The 24,410-nt window shown below is 53.6% G+C and overlaps 1 protein-coding gene and 1 long non-coding RNA gene across 2 annotated transcripts; both read left to right on the forward strand.

Annotated features, from left to right (window-relative positions):
* Positions 1–670: 670 nt before the first annotated feature.
* Positions 671–2,666, forward strand: LOC120243472. Its single transcript, XR_005531332.1, has 2 exons — positions 671–725; positions 2,419–2,666. It is a non-coding gene; the product is annotated as an uncharacterized LOC120243472 (long non-coding RNA).
* A 4,391-nt stretch (positions 2,667–7,057) lies between these two features.
* On the forward strand, positions 7,058–13,466 carry LRFN3 (leucine rich repeat and fibronectin type III domain containing 3). Its single transcript, XM_039249598.1, has 3 exons — positions 7,058–8,049; positions 9,374–10,816; positions 12,837–13,466. The coding sequence occupies exons 2-3, from the start codon at positions 9,390–9,392 to the stop codon at positions 13,300–13,302; spliced, it is 1,893 nt and encodes a 630-aa protein (XP_039105529.1). The 5' UTR covers positions 7,058–8,049; positions 9,374–9,389; the 3' UTR covers positions 13,303–13,466.
* Positions 13,467–24,410: the final 10,944 nt, after the last annotated feature.

The following is a 24,410-nucleotide window of genomic DNA, read 5'->3' on the forward strand; positions in this document are numbered from 1 at the left end:
GAATTATTGGGTTTTAGGTGTGATAAAGTTTTTTTTTCTTTTTTGAAAGAACGTTGTATTTTAGAGATACATATAAAAGTTATTTGTGGATGAAATATGCTATCTGGGATTTGCTTTAAACTAATTCTGCAGGGAGGGAGGCAGAAAAAATAAAACAGGATTGGCCATATGTTGATAATTGTTGAGAAAGGTGATGGGTCCCTGGAAGATCGTTACATCTTTCTTTTTGTGTGGATGGTTGAATATTACCATAATAGGGTGGGGTTTTTGTTGTTTGCTTGTGTGTTTTTATGGGGGAAGAAGGGGTAACTCCGAAGGAAAAGAGAGAAAAGAAGGGGAAGGGATTTTTTTTCTTTTAAGACTGAGGCGCCATGAACAGTCTTGACAGGTGACAAGAGTTTGAAGATTCAGGAGAGCCGCAGGCGGCTGAGCTGGCTCCAGGGCACACACCGTGGTGGGGGTCTGGTCTCGCCGCTCCTTGAGGGACTGCACAGCACCCCCACACCCCCACGCCATTGCTTTAAAGAGGCGCCGACTCCCGGGACTGAACAGCTGCTGCCCCTACCCACCCGCTAAGGTCCATCTGGCTAGACCAACCGCCCGCGCCTGCGCACCATTTCCTTCCCGGGGCGCGGGGCTCAGTTCCGCCACCCCACAATTCCCCGCGCCGCTCTGGAGGCGCACCCTCACGGCGGATGAGGTCTCAGCCTCCAAATTTGAGCAAGGTGAGGCAGATGGTGTCGCGTGGCCTTCTGGGAAATGCAGTTCGGTTCCTAGGCTGGAACCACCGCCTAACCCACCCACGAGACTACGTGCCCCACAGTGCACCGCACGGGCAGCGGCTGAGCGGTGTGTTGCTGCCCCCAAGTGGCGGCTGAGCGGTTGTGTCCCGACCTGGCAATAGTGCTGAGAACAGCAGTAGCGGGGACCGGACTTGGGAATGCTGAGAGTGCCCTGGGAACCTCCGGGCTGCCCATCCAGAGGGTGAAGCCTCCAGACCTGGGCCAAGGAAGAATGGTGGTGGTGAAGACGTTGGAGGCAGGGCCCACTATGAAGATTAAATGAAATCAGGACAGTAACTTCTCTCTGTATTATCGTTATCATTATTACAGCTAGTACTTAAAGAGTAAACACATCGAAGCGAGGCACTGCTTCCAGCGTCTTACATGAATTATATTATTTCATCCTCCCAACAGCCATACGAGGTGCTATCAGCCAGCCCACCTCTACAAGAATGAAATTGAGGCCCAAAGGAGGGAATAATTTGCCCATAGTCAATTCAGCTGGTCTGTAACAGAGCTGGGATTTGAACCTAGCTGTCAGGCTTCAGATCAGTGCTTTTCTTCACCAAAGATTGTAATTAGCACATGAATCAACTCAAAATGGCCATTAGCATGTGGATCCCTATGAGTTGGTGATTACTGGGTGGTGTTCCTGCCCAAGTTTGTGATTTAGCCGTGTTCCAGGACAGAGTTTACAATCAGCATAGATTTACGGTTAGCACATGAATCAGCACAGGTTTGTGTTCAAAGAGATGAGATTTCTGATTAGCACTTGAATCAACAGTAGTTTGTGTTAGGAGCTGGAATCGTTAAGTTAATGATTAGCAAAACAGATCTGCGCACACGGATTATTTTCAAACAAACGTGCCCCCCTTCTGGTCTGGATGACCTCCTCTTTAAATGTTGCCCTCATTCCCTCACTGAACCTCCACCCCCAACCCCACCATTAGGCACAGGCAGGCCGACTTGGTGATTTCCTGGTCCCTCCTCCTCCCTTATCTTGTTCATAATAGAATATCACAGCGACAACCACAGGTCCAGAAATTACCTGGTCTCTTTCTGCCTTATGAGAAGACAAACTTCCAAAGCCTGGACTGTGCCTGATTCACAGGTGTGTTCGCAGCATCAGGCCTGGCACATAGTGAGGGCTCAAAAAGTGCTTGGGACAAAAAGTGCTGGATAATCATTATCATTTTTCTGCACCGACCAAATATTTATCAGATCAAGCCAGATTCACTTTGTCCTCAAAGGAGTTAAATTTGTGGTCACCCACCCCAAAGGCAGGGGACCAGGGTAGGTGGATGAGTGGTCAGGGTGGGGCTGAGACATCTCCCTAGAGCAGGATTTGGTGTAGTGAATAGAAGGAGATGCCAAGCCTCTTCCTGCTTCCCACCCCTGAGTCTGTGGATCCGGTGGTGTTTGATGTTGGGTCCATTAGAATCCATACACTCTACATAACCGTGATGGCAGGAAGCTGCCCGACCTGGGAATATGTTCTCAGCCCTCCTTGCATCCGGGGTGGCTATGTGATTAGTTATCTCCAATAAAATATGGACAGAAGGGAGGTTTATAGATTGGGCCAAGATTTTTAAGAAGCTGGTGAAACTTCTCTACCCTGTCTCCTCCCATTTGCCAGGTGGAAGCAGATAATTCAGAGCCCCAGGAAATATGGAGGCACAAGATTAACAAGGCTGTTGTGTGAGTCACCAGATGGAGGACAGATGCCAACCAAGCAGGACACCTGTGGCAAGAAACCAACTATTGTATGAAGTCACTGAAATCAAGGGAGTTCTTTGTTCCGGTAGCTGGCATTACACTCACTGATACTCTGACCTTTCCTCTCTGGGCCTCTGATATCAATAAACCTTGAGCACCCCCCTGTCATTCTGTGAAATGTCACTCTAATCCCTAATTGTGGTATTTGGGCTTTCACATAGCATTTTCATACAGTAGCCCAAAGTCTCTACGTTTACTAATTAAAACTTATCAGTGTATCCCAAAGAATGGAGATTCTTTGCCCAAATGTAAACTTGTCTCCGTGTTCTTATGGAAGGCTTCTTCCATATTGACAGGTGAAAGTCATTAAAGCGGACCCTGAGCCTTGCTTTAGGTCTTCCACCAGAGCTAAACAGAAAGTCATACACAGGATCTTGTGGTTGCCCTGTAGAAGTCAGTGCTTGCCTGGAACCCATCAGTCTGATTTACAGTGGTGGTTAGTGTATATGTTTGGGAGGGTGGGGAGTATGTACTCATCTTCCTGCCCCTCTCTTTTGACCCATCCATATGGAAATGCACCTTCACATCTAATCTTTAAAGCGAGTTCCTAGTCTGGGGCAACCGGGTGGCTCAGTTGATTAAGCATTTGCTCTTGATTTCAGCTCAGGTCATGAACTCGCAGTTTGTGGGTTCGAGCCCCACATTGGGTTCTGTGCTGGTGGTGCGGAGCCTACTTGGGATTCTCTCTCCCTCTCTCTCTGCCTTGTGCTCACACACATTCTCTCTCTCTCTCTCTCTCTCTCAAAATAAATAAATAAACCTTAAAAAAAAATAAAGTGAATTCCTAGTGGAATTGGCCCACAGTACCAATTCATGTGCTGATTACAAAGCTGAGCTAATTCCAATGAACCCCACTGGCTAGGCTTGGGTTGGTGGGTACCAGTTGGGGATAAGGGGACACCAGCTCCTTCCATGATTACTCAAACAACCCCCAACTTGAAAGGGGCCTAAGTTTATTTATAAGGTGACTTTTTTGACAGACTTCATTGATTTGAATGTCCATGCGCACATCATGTGTGTGTGCACATGTGTACACATGCGTGTGTACTCCGTATAGTTATTTGATATGAGTTTCTGAATATATTTCCTGTGTATATGTGTGGGAGTGTGGCTCACACATGCATGCAAGAGAGAATCTGTGCAGAATGTGTTTCTACACATATGATCATCTCTCATGTGTCTGAGTGTGAATCTGTGCACGTGTGTATCCTCTGTATTTGAACGTGAAGCCAGGTGTTTATGTGTTCCGTGTGCCTGCCGTGTCTGTGTTCTGGTGAGCCTCTGAGTATGTGATGTGCATGTATGAATATGGATGTGTCCCCCATGTGTATTTGTGTATATTCAGGCAGATTCTATGCGTGCATGTGAGCAGTCCTCTTCCCCCAAGGCCCCCTCAGCTCTCAGGCAGTTTAACCTCATTCTTCCTGCTGTGGCTGTTTCCACGGCTTTTGTCCCCTTCTCCAGATGTTGTAATTAAGTAAATGCGTCAATTCAGTGGAGCCCCTCAAACCACCATCCCACCAGGATCCCCTTGCAGGAGCTAATGACGGGTTACAGCACATGCAAACACATGCACAGTACTACTCGGGCACCGCAGGGACCCCCAGACTGTACATGCTATAGAATAAAGGCACACAAACAATATAGAGGTCCCTTTGCCCACCTACTCTGTTCATACTCATCCTTCAGGTCTCAGCATAAAGGTCCCCTCTCCAGGAAGCCTCCCTGACTGAGGCCCGGGGGGGCGGAGGCTCCTAAAGGGTTGGATTCTGCCTCTGGGGCCCCACACCCCTCTGCTTCCCCCTTCAGAGCCCTCACCACTCTGGCCTGTGCTATGCCATCAAAACTTTTATTACTCGGCCCTGTGCTTCCCCTGTCGCACACCAACCACTGTGTCCTGGGCCTCTGTCATGATAGTCTCAATCTGTCTAGCCCAAGCTTTTCCCCAGCCCAGCCCTGACCATGCTGGGCTGTCTGGAGATGTGTCCTTTTTCCCTTTTGAAATTTGAGCTCAGTGAAAGCAAGATCTGACACTGCCTTGGTCACACTTCTGATGCAGTGTCATTTAGCACACAACCATGGCCAGAAATTTATAGTGAATGTTGAACCAGCATCTCCGCCTCTGCCCCTCTCTGCTCCCAAACCCCTCTTTATGTCTCTAAATATGTTGGTTTCTCTGGCACACACTGAGAATGCTAAGTCCCCCCAATCCACCAGGTTTTGGCACAGCTGTGGTGGACAGTTCCATGCAGGTGGCTGATGTCCCTGGGTTATCCCAGCTGTTCTCAGAGTGTGGTCCCTGAACCAGCAGCATTAGCATCACTTGGGAACTTGCTAGAAATGCAAATGTTTCACCCCACCCAGAAGTACCAGATCAGAAACTCTGGGACTGGGGCCTGGAGATCTATTGCTGAGTTCAAGATGATCCCAACACAACTGAAGTGTGAGGACCACTGATTTAGTTTGGGCAGGGCATCCCTCTCTGCTTTTCTGTCTCAGATCTCAGATGACTCTCAGTACCGCCCTCTCCCACCAAAGACACAACCATTACCCAAAGGGGTAAGTACTGGTGGATAAATGAAGCAGGAAGAAAGAAACCTTGCAGGGGGTAATAAAAGAGGAGGAACCATAATTTTGACGTGTTCTACAAGATTCCTTAATGCTCCCCAGCTGAACTAAGCCCCAGTTGCCCAGAGGGGTAACCTGCTCTTCACCTGCACCCTTTATTAATTTTCTTCATCCTCTGCCTCATTCTCCCCTGATGCCCTGCCCATTTCCCCTAAATCATCCAGTTCCACTGAATTCTAATTCCGATGTGCTCTCGGATTGTCTCCCGGTATTTCCCCCACCTTCACCACTTCTGTAGTCTCTGAGACTTCTGCATCCTCTTTTGGAGTGTCTGAGTGACCAATATCCACTATGCTGGCCGAGGAGCACTGATGAACTTTGCTAATGATCTGGAAAGGCAGGCCCTAGAGCTGAGTTAATTTTAGCTGCAGTTTTTCAATACACATGAGTGGAAGGAGCCAAAAGTCTGTTCTGAAAACTTCAGCAGAGCTAGGGATGCCAGGGAGGATATGCATCCATGTTCCTGCCCCCAACAAGGTTGCTTTACTCCTCTACTCAGAAGAGGGGTCCCCAGGGGTGGTTTTTGACCATTCAGGTTCCCCCGGGGTGAGGGCCATGACCAAAGGCCAAGACTGTGTTCCCTTCAGACACAAAGATCCCTGATCCCAAAGATCAGGTCCTCCATGTTGCTATCACCAAGTTCCCCGGGCAGCCATGTAGACCTCCACCCACATCCATCTTCCTGCAATACCATGTGCCAGAAGACACATAGAACCCCCACCCTCCCCTCCACTATCTTCTCCCAATAGTCTGGACAGGCAGCCCCCACACCTGGTGAGTCATGTGTTTGCACATTTCTAGCAGAATCGTCTGTGGGGCAGTGGGCCTGAGTCAGGGAAATGGGAAGGCAGTGGATACACTTTTCTGGGTCAACCTGTCCAGCTCCCCACCTCTGTCCCATTTCCTATCTTTTCTTTCCTTCATGGATATCTACCCAGTGTGTCTTGAGGTCTAAGCTGTAATTCCAGAGGGCACAGGGTATGGGAGCCAAGTTTTCCCCTTGCAGCCAGGGCAAGGAGGCTTGGGAAGGAGCAGTCTCCTCTCTGGCCTGAAAGATCAGGCTTGTTGCTGGATAGGGTCCAAGTAAGGAAACCCCACCCAGGAAAGGACATCCCAGGGAGGTGGAGCTGAGACAAAGGGGCAGGAGAGAGGCTTGGGGGCCTGAGGCCCCCAAGATGTAAGACCATATCCAGGGCTGTGGATAAGAAGTGGATACACACACACACACACACACACACACACATACCCATCCTCACAGCTGAGTTGCCCAAGTTCAGTTTCTGCTACCCCCTCCCACCTACCCCCTCCACCCACCCACGTCTCTGTCTCTTTGACTTTTTCTAAGTCTCTGTCTTTGTCTCTGTCTTGTCCTTGCCTATTTCTCTCTAGGTCTCTCACTGTCTCTGTGTATTTCCCTCTTCTTAAATATGTGTGTTTTCCATCTCTCTGCCTCTCTCATTCTACTCCTGTCTCTCAATCTAAGCCTGCCTATCTTTTTGTGTCTGTCTCTCTCGATCTGTGTGTCTCTTTGTCTCAGTCTCTGTGTCTCTCTCTGTGTCTCTCTGTATCCAAGGATTTTTTTTTCTTGCTCCCAAGCAACGCTAGAGCGACTCCATGGGAGGTGGGACTGGACACGCGCCTTTGAGCGAGGGGGCTGCCTACACCTTTAAGCGCGGGCACGCGCGGGGCCTGCGCCTTTAAGCGCGGGCGCGCGCGCGGCCCTAGGTTCCCGGCGAGGAGGCCGCGGGAGCGCCCGGACCCGGCTTGCCTGCCCGGCCCCCGCCCGGCCCCCGCCCTGGCCCCGGCGGGGGAGGGGTCTCTGAGCGCGGCCCCTCCCCCCTGCGCCCCCACCTGCTCTGCAGTGTCTCCACCCCGCGTGTCCCAGTCTGTCCGTCTGTCCTCGCCCAGGCCTCGCCCCACCCCGGCCCCCGGGGCTGCCTTGCCGCCCTCCCCACCGCATCCGCCCCCCTCCCTCCGGGCCAGTCCCCGCCGCAGCCCGGGAAGCAAGCCTGGACCACGCCGCCCCAAACCCAGGGTCGGCACCCCGACATCGGGGGCCTGCACCCCGAGATTGGATCCAGAGATCTGGAAACCTGAGCCTGAGATCCTGATCTGGGGCTGGGACCCCAAGACCTGGAGCCTGAACACCTAATATCTGGGGCTGGAATCTCAACTTCAGTCTCTGGAACCCAAGACTTGGAATATGGACCCCCAAATTTGGAGTCTGAACCTCAAGATTTTGCATCTAAGACCCCAAATCCGGAGCTGAACTCTGAATTCGGTGCCTGGGACCTTGAAGTCTGGGACCAGATTCCCATATCTATACTCTGGAACCCACTGTTTGGGACCTGAACCCTGAGATTTAGGCCTCAAATTCCAAGATCTGAACCCTGGTATTCCAAGGGGCCTAAACCTGAGTTTGAGCCTGAACTCCTTGCTGCAAACCCGAATGCTGAAACTGGGGGCTAGAGACCTCCAAATTTGGACTCAGCACCCCAGTATCTGAACCCAGCACCCCAGTATTGGATCCCAGGACTGGGCTTGAGACTCAGACCCTAGACTCTTCATTTGGCTGTTTAGCATCCCAAGACCAGAGCTAGGAGACATTCGCTCTGAGCAACCCAAACTGGAGCCTGGGGTCTCTAAAATTGGCCCCCAGAAGCCCAATATTTGGAAATCTAGGACCCCAGGTATCAAGGTCTGCAGACTCCATGGCCACAGATCTGGGCTGAGACACAGCACAGTCCCTGTACAGAGGCCTTGGGGACAGAGAAGGCATGACCAGGCACCCCCTCCCGAGCCCTAGCCCCTGACCTCTTGGAGCCTGAGGACTCTGCTCCCTGGGGGGGGGCTTCCAGCTCAGGTAAGGCTATTGGGGGACCCCCATGCGGGGGGGGGACTTGGGAGGAACTTTGTGTCTGGGGGTGGAGATAAGTGAGGACTAGGTCCCCCTGGGCACCCTTGGGGTTTCCCCAGGAAACAGACACCCCCCCACCCCCCACCACCAAGGGTTTGCCTCCAGCTCCTGCTGTGCCTCTCTGAACATTTATTTGACCAGCACTGCCCCCTCTGACCTCTTTCCCAGTTGTTTGCACCTCCAGATCTCTGATCTCTCACTCTTTTCTCCAATTTCTTCCCACCATCTGTCTCATCTGTCTCCTCTCCTAGCCACTGCTCCTCTCACTGACCATCTCTGTTCACCACTCCTCGCTCCAATCATCTTTGACACTTCTGTCCACCGCTTCTCTCTCAGGCCACCTCTGTCTACTGCTTCACTCAGCAACCACCTTTACCATCTCTGTCCATCATGCCTCTCTCTAATCGTCTTTCACCAGCTTCTTGCTCTTGTCCACCCCCGACTCTAAGCCTTGGCCTGTCTCTGACCATCTTTTGCCATCACTCTTGCCTTCCTCCCACTGCCTACTCTGACTGCTGGTCTATGGCCATCCAACCATCTCTGGCCCTTACTGACCACCTCTCTTCTCTCTGTCTCTCTTGAGCGTTGGAGTTCTCTAATCATTTCTAACATCTCTGGCTGCCTTTCCTCTCTCTGATGACCTCTCCCCGCACCCCTCTTCCTAACCAGACGTCCTTATGTCCAGCTGTTTCTGACATGTCCGTCCTTTGCTCCTCTCTCTGACTACCTCTCTGGCTTTTGACCATTTCTGACCATCTCTGATCATCTCTCTTAGATCTGACCACCCCTGACTACGTCCCTTCCTTTGTCCACCTCTCATTGCCTTGACCATCTCTAACCACCTCCCTTCTCTGGTCATAAGTGACTACTTGTAATCATTCCCACCACTCTGACCACTTCTTCCCTCTAGCCATCTTTGCCCATCTCTTTGACCACATTGAAAACACTCTGGCTTCCCTTCTACCCACTCTGATCAAACCCCCGTTTTCTAACTGTCTCTGACCATCTCTAATTACCTCCCTTTCCTCTGACTGTCTTTGTTCATCTCTGCTCCCTATGTCCCTCCATGACACATCCCTCTGAGTCTCTGACCATCTCCTCTGGCTTTGGAGCTGTCTGACCACTCCCACTCCTCTCTCTGACCATCTTTGACCCAACTCTTGCTCTCAGCCCACTGTGACCTTCTCTCCCGGTCTTGGACCCCCCTAATGCCCTCTGGCACCCCTCTTCTGGCCTCCGCCTGCCCTAATGCCTCCGTTCTTCCCTGTAGGCCGCCCCCGCCCGCAATGGCCGCCCTTCCACTGCTCCTCTGCCTGCTGCCACTGGCCCCCGCCTCGTCTCCATCCCAGACAGCTGCGCCCGGCCCGTGTCCCCGCCGCTGCCGCTGCCAGACACAGTCCCTGCCCCTAAGCGTGCTGTGCCCGGGGGCAGGCCTTCTATTCGTGCCACCCTCGCTAGACCGCCGGGCAGCCGAGCTGCGCCTGGCGGACAACTTCATCGCGGCCGTGCGCCGCCGTGACCTGGCCAACATGACCGGCCTGTTGCACCTGAGCTTGTCCCGGAACACCATCCGCCATGTGGCGGCCGGCGCCTTTGCAGACCTGCGTGCCCTTCGTGCCCTGCACCTAGATGGTAACCGGCTGACCTCGCTGGGCGAGGGTCAGCTGCGCGGCCTGGTCAACCTACGCCACCTCATCCTGAGCAACAACCAGCTGGCGGCCCTGGCGGCCGGTGCCCTGGATGACTGCGCCGAGACACTCGAGGATCTCGACCTCTCCTACAACAACCTGGAGCAGCTTCCCTGGGAGGCCTTGGGCCGCCTGGGCAACGTCAATACATTGGGCCTCGACCACAACCTGCTGGCCTCCGTGCCCGCTGGCGCCTTTTCCCGCCTGCACAAGTTGGCACGGCTGGACATGACCTCCAATCGCCTGACCACCATCCCGCCCGACCCGCTCTTCTCCCGCCTGCCGCTGCTAGCCAGGCCCCGCGGCTCACCTGCCTCCGCCCTGGTGCTGGCCTTCGGGGGGAACCCCCTCCACTGCAACTGCGAGCTGGTGTGGCTGCGGCGACTGGCCCGGGAGGATGACCTGGAGGCCTGCGCCTCCCCACCTGCTCTGGGCGGCCGCTACTTCTGGGCTGTGGGCGAGGAGGAATTTGTGTGCGAGCCCCCTGTGGTGACTCACCGCTCGCCACCCCTGGCGGTGCCTGCAGGTCGGCCAGCTGCCCTGCGCTGCCGGGCAGTGGGGGACCCCGAGCCCCGCGTGCGTTGGGTGTCGCCCCAGGGCCGGCTGGTGGGCAATTCGAGCCGTGCCCGTGCCTTCCCTAACGGGACATTGGAGCTGCTGGTCACTGAGCCGGGCGATGGTGGTATTTTCACTTGCATTGCAGCCAATGCTGCTGGTGAGGCCACCGCTGCTGTTGAGCTGACCGTGGGTCCCCCACCGCCCCCCCAGCTAGCCAACAGCACCAGCTGTGACCCCCCGCGGGACGGGGATCCTGATGCCCTCACCCCGCCCTCTGCTGCCTCCGCCTCTGCCTCCGCCTCCGCCAAGGCAGCTGATACTGGGCCCCCTACGGACCGTGGTGTCCAGGTGACTGAACATGGGGCCACAGCTGCTCTTGTCCAGTGGCCAGATCAGCGGCCTATCCCGGGCATCCGCATGTACCAGATCCAGTACAACAGCTCAGCCGATGACATCCTCGTCTACAGGTGCAGGGTTCAGGCAGTGGGCAGCGTGGGTGGCAGACTGAGATGGGAGGGGGAAGGTTGGAAGTACATCCATTGACACCCCAAGTTGCAGCACAGCTGAGAAATGAGGCTGAAGGTAAAAGAAATCTGGCAGCAGTGATAAAAAGAAACAAGGCAGCAAAAGTAAAAAGTAAATAGTAGCAGATGTAAAAAAGAAACCAGGCAGCAAGAGTCCAAAGTAATCAGGCCAGAAGAGTCAAAAGGTAATGGGGAGAGCAGCTTGGAGGGGTACAAACAAATTTAATATAAAGATAAAGAGAAACTAGGTGTTTCCAGATGACAGGGCTAGATACAAACCAAGCTGTGAGAAGAAAAGGAGATCAAACAGGGAGGTACAGAGTTCATGGGGAAAATGAAATGAGGGGCTCTGCTGCAAAGGAACTCAGACCAGAGATTAAAAGGAAGATGGAGGCAGAGGCTAGCTAGGCTTTGGGTTTGTGCAGTGTGAACCGCTCCACATGTTTAGAGTTCTAATATGGTGACATCTCAATTTTTTATTTTCTAAATCAAATTAAACCTAGTTCAAGCTCCACCTACTAGTGAACGGGAACATTCAATTTGCCACCATTGGGGATTCCCATCTCTATTCAGTTGTTGCAAACAGTAGAAGAAAACCTGGGACTTATACCCTCCAAGAAGTGGATCAGTATGTCTTCTGCCCCAGAGCCGAGAGCATTTGGAACATCTGCTGTGGCCACATGTGGTCAGTAGTGGTGGCTCTGACCCAGATGCTGCTGATACTTCTCGCCCAAGTCTAACTTGCATGGGTGGCTGTGGACGGTTCCCTCTTCCCACTGCCAGGCTAGGCCAAGGGTGCTGTCCCCGAGGCCTGGCTGCAGAGGACTGGGCCTCCCAAGGCCTGGGGTGTGCACCTTATAAACCCAGTACCTGGGTCCACTTTCTTTCCACAGGGGCCCACATCTCAAGCGATCATCAGTTGATTTCCCTTTCAGTCCTGGAAATCAAGTGAGCTTATTCTGTTCCTCTTCTCAGACAGCAGTACTCCATGTGGGGAGAGTGGGCTCCAAGGAGGGCCCCCACCTCATAATCACACAAATCTTGTCCACCTTGCCTGGCAGGGGATGAGACAAATGCTCTTCCAGACAGTCACCCTCTCAGAGACAATCACGGAGTTCCCTGTAACTCCCTCATTAAAGCAGGTTAGGAATAAAGCAGATTGTACAACAAGTTAAGTCTCCAACAGGGTGCTCTGCTGCAAAAGGAAATAAAGTGGATGCTAGAGATAAAAGGAAATGGAAAGGTAAAGATAAATAGAAACCAGGCAACAGAGATAAAAAGGGAATCAAGAGACAGAGCTGGAAGAAGAAATAAGGCAACAGGGCGAAAAAGAAATCAGCTGTGATGACTGAGGCACATCAGTTTCATGAAAATGGAATCAGCTGACAGGGCTCACTGGAAAGCAGGCTCTAGATACAATAATACTAATAATAAGGCAATGGGGCTAGGGGGCCGTTCATTGGCAGGTTAGAAGGAAATCAGGCATCAGCAGTATGGGGGGAATCGGGCGGTTAGATGAGAGAATTCTAGCTGTACACTGGAGGAAAATCAGGCCCAGACTGGAGGAGAGGCAGATGGGGAAACAGGGAAGTTGGGCGAGGGTGTAGAGGGAGACTGGGGGGTGGGACTGGAAGAAGGTTGGGCAGGGAGGCTCTGGTGAAACTGAGCAGCAGAGCAGAAGAGCAGTGGGCAGCGCCCGGGAGGGAATCTGGGCACCGAGGCTGAGCGAAATTAAACTGGGGAATTTGAGCAGCAGGCGCCAGGAGCGTAAAATGACCGAGGGGTTATCAGTCAGGCGGCTGAGGGCTATCAGATCAAAGGGAATTTGAGCAGTGATGAAAGGGAACCCAGGGGATAGCAGCGGACTGAGGGAAGGGGTTCCACCAGGCTGCAGGGTTGGGGCAGAGTGCAGGGTGGGTGCTGGGCAGCCAGAGACCTGAACCCCGCCTGCCTGTCCCCCCAGGATGATTCCCGCCGACAGCCGCTCCTTCCTGTTGTCAGACCTGGCGTCTGGCCGCACCTACGATCTGTGTGTGCTGGCGGTGTACGAGGACGGCGCCACCGGGCTGACGGCCACGCGGCCGGTGGGCTGCGCCCGCTTCTCCACGGAGCCGGCGCTGCGGCCCTGCGGGGCCCCGCACGCACCCTTCCTGGGCGGCACCATGATCATCGCCCTTGGTGGAGTCATCGTGGCCTCCGTACTGGTCTTCATCTTCGTGCTGCTCATGCGCTACAAGGTGCACGGTGGCCAGCCCCCAGGCAAGGCCAAGGCGCCTGCACCCGTCAGCAGCGTTTGTTCGCAGACCAACGGCGCCCTGGGCCCCACACCGGCCCCGCCTGCCCCTGAGCCTGCTGCGCCCAGGGCCCACACCGTGGTCCAGCTGGACTGTGAGCCCTGGAGGCCCAGCCACGAACCCACGGGACCCTAGCCTTGTGCCCACCTCTATGGCCCTTCTGGCCCCAGGGGTGGGAGGACCCTGGCACCCCGTGGGACCTGGCCTCAGACTCACCAAATCGCTCACGGTTTTTAAAACTCTGATGGGGAGGGTGTCGGGGGCACCGGGGCACAACAAGAAAGTCCTATTTTTCTAAGCTTGGGCCTAGGCCCTTGCCCTTGTCTCTGTCTGTGGGGGTTGGGAGGATGGTGCAGGGGTCTGGAGTCGGGAATGTCTCCTCTGGGGAGAGACCCCTGCCCCGTTCTGTCTGAGGTTCCTGGATAAGGCAAAGGATGGCCATCCATTCAGTCAACAGAATTCCCTGAGCGTGCTTCCTGGGCATGCCCTATGCTGGGTGATGCTGCCATGACCCAGACAGCCCAAGCCCTTCTCAGACAGTGATAGTTAGGGGTGATCCGAGATGTGGTGATGAGGGAAGCCTAGGAGATTACAGAAGCCCAGGAAAGGTGCCTGACTCAACCTAGGGTGTGGTCAGGGAGGCTTCCTGGAGGAAAGATGAGACCTGAACATGACCTCAGAAGATAATTGGGCAAAGAAGAAAGGGAAAGCTGTTCCCAGCAGAGGGCCCAGCACAAGCAAGGACTTAGTAAATGCCAGGCACTGGGGTTGCTATGGTAGAGACAAGATAGGAGAGGTGAGCAGGGTCCAGGACCTCCAGGCTGAGGAGCTCAGACTCTGGCCTGATAGTACTGGGGAGCCATGGAGGATTCTATGCAGAGGAAGGACAAGAGAGGGACTGGGCTTTAGGAAGATCTTTCTAGCTGTCATGAGGAGGGTGGACCAGAGGGGAAGACTGAAGCTGGGAGCCTGGGGGAAGCCAAGGCAGGCGCCCAGGTGAGTACGGACAAGGCTGGGCCCGGACAGGACTGGAGGAAAAGAGTAGGGGGTAGGTGAGAGAGGCAGCTGAATGGACGGATTATGGAGCTGAAGGGCTTGTGGGGAAGGGAAGTGTCCAGGGTGAGGCCCAGGGCTCTGGACGGGGGAAGGGACAGTAGCGCCACCTGATACGGAACCAGGAAGGAGGTGCAGGTTTGGGGAAGATGCTGAGGCCAGTGGGGGACTTGGTGAATGTGGGGGGTGGGGACAGAGGACGTCCAGGGGTGGCAGCCAGGAGGCCTTGGGACCCTGGTCTGAGGCTGGAGCTGGGAACAGAAAAGAAGACTATATTAGCAGAGACAGAGAGTGAAGACCATTGGGGTCATGAGACAGCCTATGGGACTTCCCGTATTTAGGGGACAGGCAGAAAAACCTGACGGAGACTACACAGGCACAGCAGATGGAGGGACAGAGTGAAGAAAACCAGGCAAGTCAGACCCAGTGACTATTTTGTTTAATGATACCAAGGCCACAGTGACCTCAGTGAGAGCAGTGTTAGGGGGTTGGTGGGGCAGGTGCCAGACTTGGCTGATTTGAGAGTAGGAGGTAAGAAACTGTAGTTAGGGAGTGTGGACCCTGTGATTCTATGGGCCTAAGGCCTGGTCCAGATTGATCTGGACCTTTCAGCCCTATGCCTCTGCAAGGCTGGTCTTCACTCTGTCTTGGACTACCCTAGGTCCCCCTCAGGCACCAGACCTGGAGATTTGGAAGCCCAAACCCTGGGGCTTGGTAATACTGGGCCTCATTAGAGATCCAGGAATAAGATGAGCAGTAAAAGGCATAGTGTTCCCCCACCCCAGGCCACCTCTGGTGGTGGGTTCAGAGGCAGAGATGGGGGTGGGGGAGATGGGCTTAAGTCCTCTGAGTGTTCTTTGGAGTGACACTAGTGTGAGGAGCATGGTGAAGAGGGCCCAAAGCTGGGCTGGCCACCCTCATGACCTGGTGCACATGACCTTGTCCTCATGGGATAAAATCCTAGATTCTTTAACAGTTTTCTTGGTGGGTGCAGGCTTTGAAAATGATCTTCCACCGGCCATGGGAACAACCTGAGTCCCAGGGACCCGATCTGACTCCCGAGTCCTCCAGCAGCATAATGAGGTCCTTCTTGTTTATTACCCTTGGTGGCTGAGGTCAGGTGAAGAGCGTGAGGTGTCTTGGCAAAGGGGGCCTGGGGAGGGGGAAGTTTGGAGATCTAGTGCCAGCCTACAAAATACCAGTTGCTGCCATGAGGGGGAGCCAGAGCGCACCATTCCTCAGCCCCTTTTTTTTTTTTTTTTTTTTTAATTTAAACAATTTATTGTGTGCCTACTTCTGCAGCGTGCTGGGAATTCAGTACTGAGAAAATACAGACACAGGTCCTGCCCTCACATATCTCACCATTTGGTGGGGAAACAAATGTTAAATAACCACACAAGCAAGTGTAAAGCATCTGTGGTGACGGGGAAGGGGAGCATTCCAGAGAGATTCATGGAACTGTGTGACCCTATAACCACATGACCTGACCCAAGAAGAGAGATTGAGAGAGGCTTCCTGGAGGAAGTGACGACTCAGCTGAGATCTGAAGGATGCTCAGGTTGGAGTCAACTACACGGGGTGGAAAGGGTATCCCATGCACATGCGGTTCAGAAGTGGAGGGGCTGATGGGTGCACGGTGAGAAAAAGGGACTGAAGTGGGTCCTGATGTGGGGTGAAGGAAGGATGCTGTGTTGAGGCTGGAAAGTGGGAAGGCAGCAGAGGATGCAGCACCCTGGAGGCTGCTGGAAAGAGTCCGGATTTTATTTTAAGTGGCATGAGAAGCCTTTGGAGGTTTTGAACAGAGTAGTGCTCCCTGATCTTCAGGAAGCTCCAGGGGTAGGTCTGTTTGCACATGGGGGACGGAAGTGAAGAAGGGAGACCAGGGAAGGGGCTACTGCAATAGTCCAGGCAGAAGGCTGACCAAATCAGTTTACTGCCTGAAGTGGATAGACTGGAGAGAGATTTGAGACTCCCTCACCAGGGGCCTCTATCCCCTATGCAGAGGAGGGAATGTGGACCACTATCCAATGACCTGGCTCTCAGGCAAGATTGCAGACTGGAAAGAAGAGCTGTGGGTCCCTGTTGTCTAATATCCAAGGATCCATCCCCTAGATGAAGAAGCTGACCTCTCTGTAGCACAGGAATTAAGAACCTTTTCTAGGTTCAAGTACCAAGCACACAGTGGATGTTGGCTCTGCAAGGCAGAGGCTGTGGCTGTTTGGGGGGATTGTGGGCACAGGAAACGCAGGCCTGGAAGGGAGACATGCACTAAGCCGTAGCTAATTATAAGTTTGGAAGCAGGGAGTGTGGGAAGATATACATGCAGGCAGGCTAATTCCTCTAGCATGGACCCCTCTGCCTCCCCAAGCAGGTACTACTATGGACAAATGGTCACACGTATCTACACTTGAAAGTTACAGTGTAGTTTGTCCAACACTGCCCAGCTGAGTCCACCAATTTCCTGAGCATAGGGAGTGCTACTACCCCTTTCACGGTCCATCCCCTGTGTGGCTTTCACAATGCCTTGCATATTTTTGAGACCAGGTTTCCTGGACCCAAAGTTCCAGGGTATTGGAGCATTTTCTCAAAGTAACCATAGTCCTGATGCCAGTACACTCCCCTGTCTGCATGCTGTCGCATCCAACCTATGTGTCTGGGTGCGGCTAATCTAACACAAGCCCTGAGTGTCTCTGTGTCTGTGATCCCTTCCTTGCAAGGCCTGAGCTAATGTCAGGCTTTCACAGCTCTTTCCATGGGAACATATATGGGAGAGTCAGGTAAAGGGATCCTCCAAAAAGGGATGTTTCTCTTCTGGGTTGAACATGAGCATGGCCTCTGCTTTTGATCCCTCTCTAGAGCCTGTGCCCTTTCATGCTTCACAAAAGCAAGGATGGGTGTCCAGTGCTTGCCGTCGCCCAGACCTGTACAGAGTGATGCCAGGAACACAATGGTGACCAGCACAGCCTCACACCCAGCCTTCACAGAGCTCCAGTCCAGTGGAGGAATTACATCCTCACCAAACAACGGCATCCCAGAGTGGAGAGGGCCGGGATGGGGGAAGCAAAGGCAAGATTGATTAGGACCTATCTAAACCCAAGGGACTTTGGGAGCCCAGAATGGGCTCCTTATTGGGCCTGGCATGGGAGGTAGGGAGAGTCCCTGATTACGGATGCAGGGCCAGCTTCATGGCAGTGTGACTTGTGCAGTCCCACAGCACCTCACACTTACAGGGGCCCGGTGCTTGGTTGAATGCCCTGCAGTCACCATCACGAAATTCTTAATAATTTTTGAACAAAGGACTCCACATTTTCATTTTGCACTGAGTCCTGCATACTTGAGAAATATACAAAAAGAGCCAGGAGAAGAGAGAGTCTTCCAAGGAGAGAGAACATTGTGTGCAAAACAGAAGAAAGGAAGAGAGCTGGCCGAAGTTCTGGCTGGCTGGAGTACAGGGTGGAAGAAGGGGATAGTGGTGGGTGAGCTCAAGAGGTGGATGGATGCCAGCCGCCATGCTGAGGAGCTGTGACTCCATTCCAGAGGCACTCGGGAGCCACCGGGGAGGGACTGGGTCAGGTCTGGACTTTAGAGAGATCTATCTGTCTATGATGGGGAGTGTTGCTAAGGGGACATGGCAAAGAACAATGTCAGGATAGAAGGCTTGACTGCCTCTGGAAGGGGGCAGTGTGGGCAGGCTTATGAAGGCGCTTGAATACTTGGGTGACAGACACCCCAGTGAGCCAAGAGACTGGTCAGGGAGACTCAAAGCCGCAGGCTAAATCCAGAGCTTCATTTTCACTGTTGGGGCGTGCACAAGAGTAGGTTAATGGATGTCACTGGTAAGTACTTGAAAATCTTTATGTGAGAATTCACATGGATAGGCTGATGAAAGTGAATGCAAAATTGGCAAGAATGGAGAGTATAAAATGTGAGACTTCAAAGGACTTTATTCTGGGTATATTCTGACTTCACCTTTGTGGAACCCCTGGAGTGTACTTCAACCCTCCCCAGTCTCTGGTTAAAACGTCAGATCTTTGGGAACTTCCTCTTCATCCACAGCCCTAAATGCTGTGGCCCCTGGGGCTGGGAACTGATCCCTTTCCTGCTTCCCTAGTCATCTCCTTCCGGGGCGTCACCTCTCCACACAGCCTCATGCTTCCATTTTCCTTCTCTGCTGATGATGCCCACACCCCTGTCCCCAGGGCTGGCCCCTCTCCTAAACCTGGCTTCCCTCAGCTCCCTGGACAGCCCCCAGGCCTCTCACATCCGCTGGATGCCACGCTGGCCTTAGCCTCCTCCAAAACTGCCCCTCTTTCCAGGTGCTGTCTGGGCAACCTCCACTCAGCCTCCTGAGCAGCCCTCGCACTTACACTTCCTCCTTTCTTGGCCCACCCCGTTCTAGCTCTGGCCTCATCCACCTGGGTCCCCGCATCTCCTCCCCCTGGGCTCCTGGCTTCAGTCTCCCGCTCTGGTCCATGGAATCTCCATAGAGCCAAACCTGACCCTCCTCCACATAGAACCCTCTATGGCTCCCTTGGGTTCCTGGGACAGAGTTCCAGCTCAGCCTGGCAGTACAGGCCTTGCCCCCCATCCCTCACCAACTCCCAGCTGCATCTCTAGCATGTTGCCTACCTCAGGCTGGAAGGAAATAAGCACTCCCTTAAAGGCCCACCCTTTTACATACCCACACTGTTCTTTGTGCCCTTGGTGGAGCCTTCCCTCACCTCCTCTGCTTGTGTTGAAGAGCAGGGGAAGGATCTCAAGCAGGTGAGAAATGAAGCATTGAAATAATTCCTTCTTGAATTCTCCCCCTACACTCCCAGCCAAAGGCAAGGGTTCTGGGGGGGTGAAGGGAGCTAGGGCTGCAGGCTCCCAGGACCTAGGGGAGAAGGGGCTGGAAACTGTACCCCAGGTCTCTCGCCTTTCCTTGTCGCCAGCCTTGTCCCTCCCGGATCCTCCACGGAGGGTGCACTGCATTGTTCTCTAGCTCAGGACGTTCTGGAAGGGGGGGAGGGGTCACGTGGAAGCCATTGTCTTCCCTTGGGGAGCTCCACCCCATATTCTCCAGGCCTCTATATCCAGCACATGGTGTCCTCTCCTGCCTGTCACTTCCTCTGTCACTTCTGCAACCTAGGAGTTCAGGTCCCCAGTCCCCTCCTTTCTCAGACACAGAAGTCCAGTGTCTATTCCCCTCCTTCTTCAGAATCTAAGAGTCCAGGCTCCTGGCCTCCTCCTTCCCAGGACACCAAACATTAAAATCTGAAGTCTCTCTGTCCTTGGCAGGCTCAGGAGTCCTATGCCTCCTTTCTTGGAAGCCATGGATTTCTTGCCCACTTCGATTTCCTAATTCACCTCCCCGTATCTGTCCCTCCCCTTCTCTCTCTCTGTCCCTCCCCTTCTCTCTCTCTGTCCCTCCCCCTCTATCCCTCTATCTGCCCCTTCTCCCCACTCCCACCCACATAATTAGACCTCATTACAATCAATGGCACCAGGTCAGAACAGAGCCAGTGCTAATGGGGACATCCGGGTGTTGGCCCAGGAAGGGTGCTGAGGGCCAGGCCCGGGCATCTGGGACTATATATGTCCCCACACTGTGGCCTCCGACCAGCTCCTGCCTTTTCCCCTGAGCCTGAGCCCTTCTCTAGGGTTCCCCTTGTACCCTCTCCTGTTTCTGCAGTGCAAGGGCTGGAGGCGCACTAGCAGGAGAGACTGCACCCACTGTCCCACATCTGTCCATCCCCTCCCTGGCCATGGCTGTCTTTGCACCTGCCCTGCTGTGCCTTGGTGCCCTGGGTGTCCTGTGGGGTGAGTGACCTATGGGGGATGCAGAAGACTGGTGCGCTGGTCTGGCTCTGCAGCAGGGGGCTAGGTGTGCTGGCTGGGGTTTGGGGCTGCCTGGCACGGTTCTGTAACAGAGGATTGGCCATGGTGGAGCTTCTTGGGACAGGGCGCTGGCCAGCTGGAACCAGGGACTCTTTCCATAGATTCTGTGGCAGGAAATTGGCTGAAATGGGTTGTGGGAAAGGGGCTGAGCAGGCCTTTCTGGGGCAGATGGTTTAAAAGAAGCAACATTCTTTACGTTAATATTTACCAGATAGTGTTCGATGGCCTTTACATATATTATCTCATCGAATATTTTCATAGCTCTGCCAAGACCCCCTTTTACAACTGAAGAAACTGAGGTCCAAAGAGATTAGGGACCTTGCCCACGTTGACATGGCTAGTGAGTGGCAGTCAGGATTAGAACCTGATGTATTTGGCCTCAAAATCCAAGCTTATGCTGACGCCCTCCTTCACTCTCAGGCCCTACGGCTGCAGTTGTGGATTTCCAGGGCCGTTACTTCATCACGGCTTTCTTGGAGAATGGGGGTGCCGACAAGCCCAACTTCCGGCTGTACGTGTCGACGCCGCCAAAGGGGCCCCCGACGGCCGTGCAAGTGCGGGCGCACCCGGTGGGGGGACCGCCCTTTCGGCGCGCGCTGAGCCTGAAGCCAGGCACCACCGCGTTGGTGCGGCTGCCCGACGCCGTGGAGCTGCGGGGCTCGCGGCGGGCGGCGGGCGGAGCGGTGCGCTTAGCAGCCTCGCGGCCGGTGGGAGTGACAGTGGTGAACGCGCGTGGACGCGCCTCCCTAGACACGGCACTGGCGCTTCCGCGCCGCCTGCTGGGTACTCGCTACGTGGTGGTGACGCCGTCGCTGCAGCCCCACGACCGGCACAAGGAGTTTGCGGTGGTGGCCGGCGCTTGGCCCACGCGCCTGCGCCTCACGCCTCCGGTGCCCCTCTTGCTGGATGGCGTCGAGCACGCTGCCGGCAGGCCCCTCCTCGTGCACCTTGAGCCCTTCCAGGCGCTGCAGGTGCAGAGCGCAGGTGACCTGTCGGGCACCCGCGTCGTGGCCACTCATCCCGTCGCGCTGCTTGCTGGCCACAGTTGCCTGCAAGCGAGAGATAAGGCCTGTGGCCACGTGTCCGAACAACTGCTGCCCCAAGATTACTGGGGCCGCGTCTACGCCGTGCCCCCGTTCGCGCCCGCGGCTCCCGGCCCCCGAGATCATGTGTACGTGGCTGCTGACAGTTTGGGTAGCCTGAGCTTCTGGGGGGGCGGTGCCAAAGGGGCGCGAGCTCTGGGCCTCGGAGCCGTGCTGCACTTCGCGGTGGACCCAGTGCGCCCCCTGGTGCTGCGCTCCTCCGCCGGCCTGCAGGTGCTGTTCCTGGCGGCGGCCGCGGCCCGCGAGGGGGTCTCCTACAATCCCTTCTTCGCTCTCTTGCCCCCGGTGGACGCGTTCAGCCGCAGCTTCGCGCTCACCGCACAGCCGGGCTTTTCCAACGTGGCGGTGCTCGTGGCGCCCGAGCCCACCCCAGTGCTCCTAGATCGGCAGCCGCTGCCCAACCTGCGCTGGCACCTCATCCCCGGCGGCCCCGAGCCGCATCTCCAGCATTCTGGTCAAAGCCAGGCCCCCACTCAGGGTTTCGCCTGGACTGAGGTGGCATATGGGCCTGGGCAAGGAGTAGTGCACTTCCTGGAGACTCGCGGGACGCCCGTGGGCGTGCTTAGCTTCGGCACCGCCCCGGGGGCCGGCTTCGGGACCCAAGCCATGCGGCAACCAAGCGTGGCTGAGCAGCACTCAAGCCCAAGGCAATCAGAAGGTGAGCAGGCGATGGGATTCCAGGAGATCAGGGGCGGGCGAAATCGTAACACTACCTTCAATTGCTAACATAGCAGCCAGAGAGGCAGTTTTTTAAAATGAAAATCACTCCCTCCTCCACTCAGAATCTTTCCATGAAATTATGATTACACCCAGCTAAAGCAAAGTCCTTACAGTGTTTTATGTGGCCCCATACAGTCTGCTCTCATTACCTTTCTGATCTCGTCTCTTCTCACTCTTGCCCTTCCCTCACTCCGTTCCAGCCACACTAGCCACCTTACTTTCTTCTCCCTGCTCCAGGGCCTTTACACTGTCTCCATGATGTCTTTATTATGGCTCCCTCACCTCCTTCAAGTCTTTGCTCAAATGCCACCTCCTTACTGAGCTCAAACTGACCACTCCATTTAAAATCATCGTTCCCCATCCCCTACAAACTCTAGCCCTTCCCTGATTTCTTACACAGCTCATATCACTTTCCGTATACTTACTTAGTCTTTTTCTCTGCCACCCATTAGTTCCTTGAGTTCAATGCTTTTTTATTTTAAGTATGTTCTAAGATATACAATTAATTGTGCAATTTTAAGGTATACAGTCTGATGAATTTTGGCATATTATATATATATATATTCATGTAACCATGACCTAGATAAAGCTATAAAATATTTCCATCACCCCAACTAGCTCCATGAGGTCAGATTTTTACAAAAATATTTTGTTTACTGTAGAATCACCAGCTCCTACAGTGCCCAACCCTCAGCAAATATTTGTGGAATGAATAATAATAGTTATAAGTTGTTAAATGTGTACCAAATAATATGCCAGGCACTGGGCTCAGAAAGGCAGTTATCCTTGAAGGTCATTAGCTCTTTTTCTTTGCTACAGTGTAAAATGTGAACAGTGGGGTCGGGGGAAAGGATAAAATAATGGGTGTTTGACCTACCCATTAGTCTTTGAGTTGACTGTATAACAGTATGTAATAGTTCCTTTTTCCTGGAGAGGAGAAGGGCTAGAGGTCAAATCTTTTGCCAAGTTCACACAGCTAGAAAGTGGCAGAACCAGGATTTGAACACAAATCCACTTGCTTCCAGAGCACAAGTTCCTAACCTTCTTTTTTGTTTTGTTTTGTTTTGTACTGCTTCATACAGGCTTAGAAATATCCTCTCTCTTTCCTCTCACCTCCCTGGTCTCCCATTGTTTTTCCAGACTGGAAGAGATTGAGTTGGGGGAGCTCCTAATTCCAGGGTTACAGGGTAGCATACGGTATTCAGAACCATGGTCAGCGTCCAGCTACTCTGTCTAAGCAAAGCACCGCCCTATGGGTCCCCACCAGCCTCTTTGCCAACAGCCTGAGAGAGTTTTGAGTTTGCAGCTGCCTCTTGGTCAGTGTGTAGTTTTGGAAGGGGATTTCTTGCCTTTAACCTTCAACTGCTTCCTCTATAAATAGGGATAATAAAGAGACCTGCCTCCAAAGTGACCAAGAGGAATACATTGTATAATGTGCATACATTATATATAAAAACATCTACCACTTAGCTCATAAGCCCCTTCTTGGAAATGGGGTGATGGGGTGACTACATTCCCACAAAGCGCGCTGGCACACACGCACACACGCACACATGCGCGTGCATACACACACGCACACACACACACACACACACACAATTCTTAAGGCTGCCAGACGTGGCAAGCTGGAAGTCCTCACTGGCCCAAATCGACCCACAGATGTGTTTAGATTTACTGGCACACAGATTTTTAAATAATTAATATGGTATCTTTAGATGGAGTGTGTGCTCTCCAGCTCATCAAAGCCCTATTCTGTATCCAGCACATTGTGCTGACCATTTCTGTATTGTTCTTCAGCCCCACCCTTCTCTTTCTTCTGATATAGGCCCACTTCATTTTAGATTTGGGACCCTGATAGCTTATGAATGTTGAGTATCCAGTGCCAGGGACCCTGGAGGCCTAGAGCATAGAGGCAGAAAAGGGATGAGGCCCAATGCCAAGATCTAGTTCTATTGCATCATTTCATCTCATCTCATCTCCAGATATTCTGAGTGAGGAAGATCTGAACCCTCCCACAGAATCCTATCCCCTCCTAGAGTCTTCCCTGGTGATGCCTCTCCAGTTCCTACGTTCCTGTAAGGACCATGCATGCTCCGACGGGACCACATGCCACCTTGTCAAGCACAAACCTGCGTGTATGACCAGCACCAAGACCACATTTGGGTCCGATATCGTGTTCAGTTCCAAGACAATATCTCCGAAGGACTCCAAAACATTGTCCATCTCCATCTCTAAAACTACGGAAGTGACCAAACCAGGATCAGAGAGGACACCTGAAGTAGAACCAGGGCTTGTAGCTGTGACCTTGGCTTATCCAGGGTTTGCACAAGGGACTTTGAATGAACCTCAGCCTGAATCTATAGCTTTGGTTGAACCAGAACCTGGATTTCTGTCTGTAAAAGAACCAATACCTGAAACCCTGGCTGTGGCTGAACCAGCACCTGTACCTTTCCCCCTGACAATGCCCATAGCTAAACCAGAGTCCAA

Source organism: Hyaena hyaena, unplaced genomic scaffold, assembly GCF_003009895.1.
Source record: "Hyaena hyaena isolate Hyena2069 unplaced genomic scaffold, ASM300989v1 scaffold_345, whole genome shotgun sequence".
NCBI lineage: Eukaryota > Metazoa > Chordata > Mammalia > Carnivora > Hyaenidae > Hyaena > Hyaena hyaena.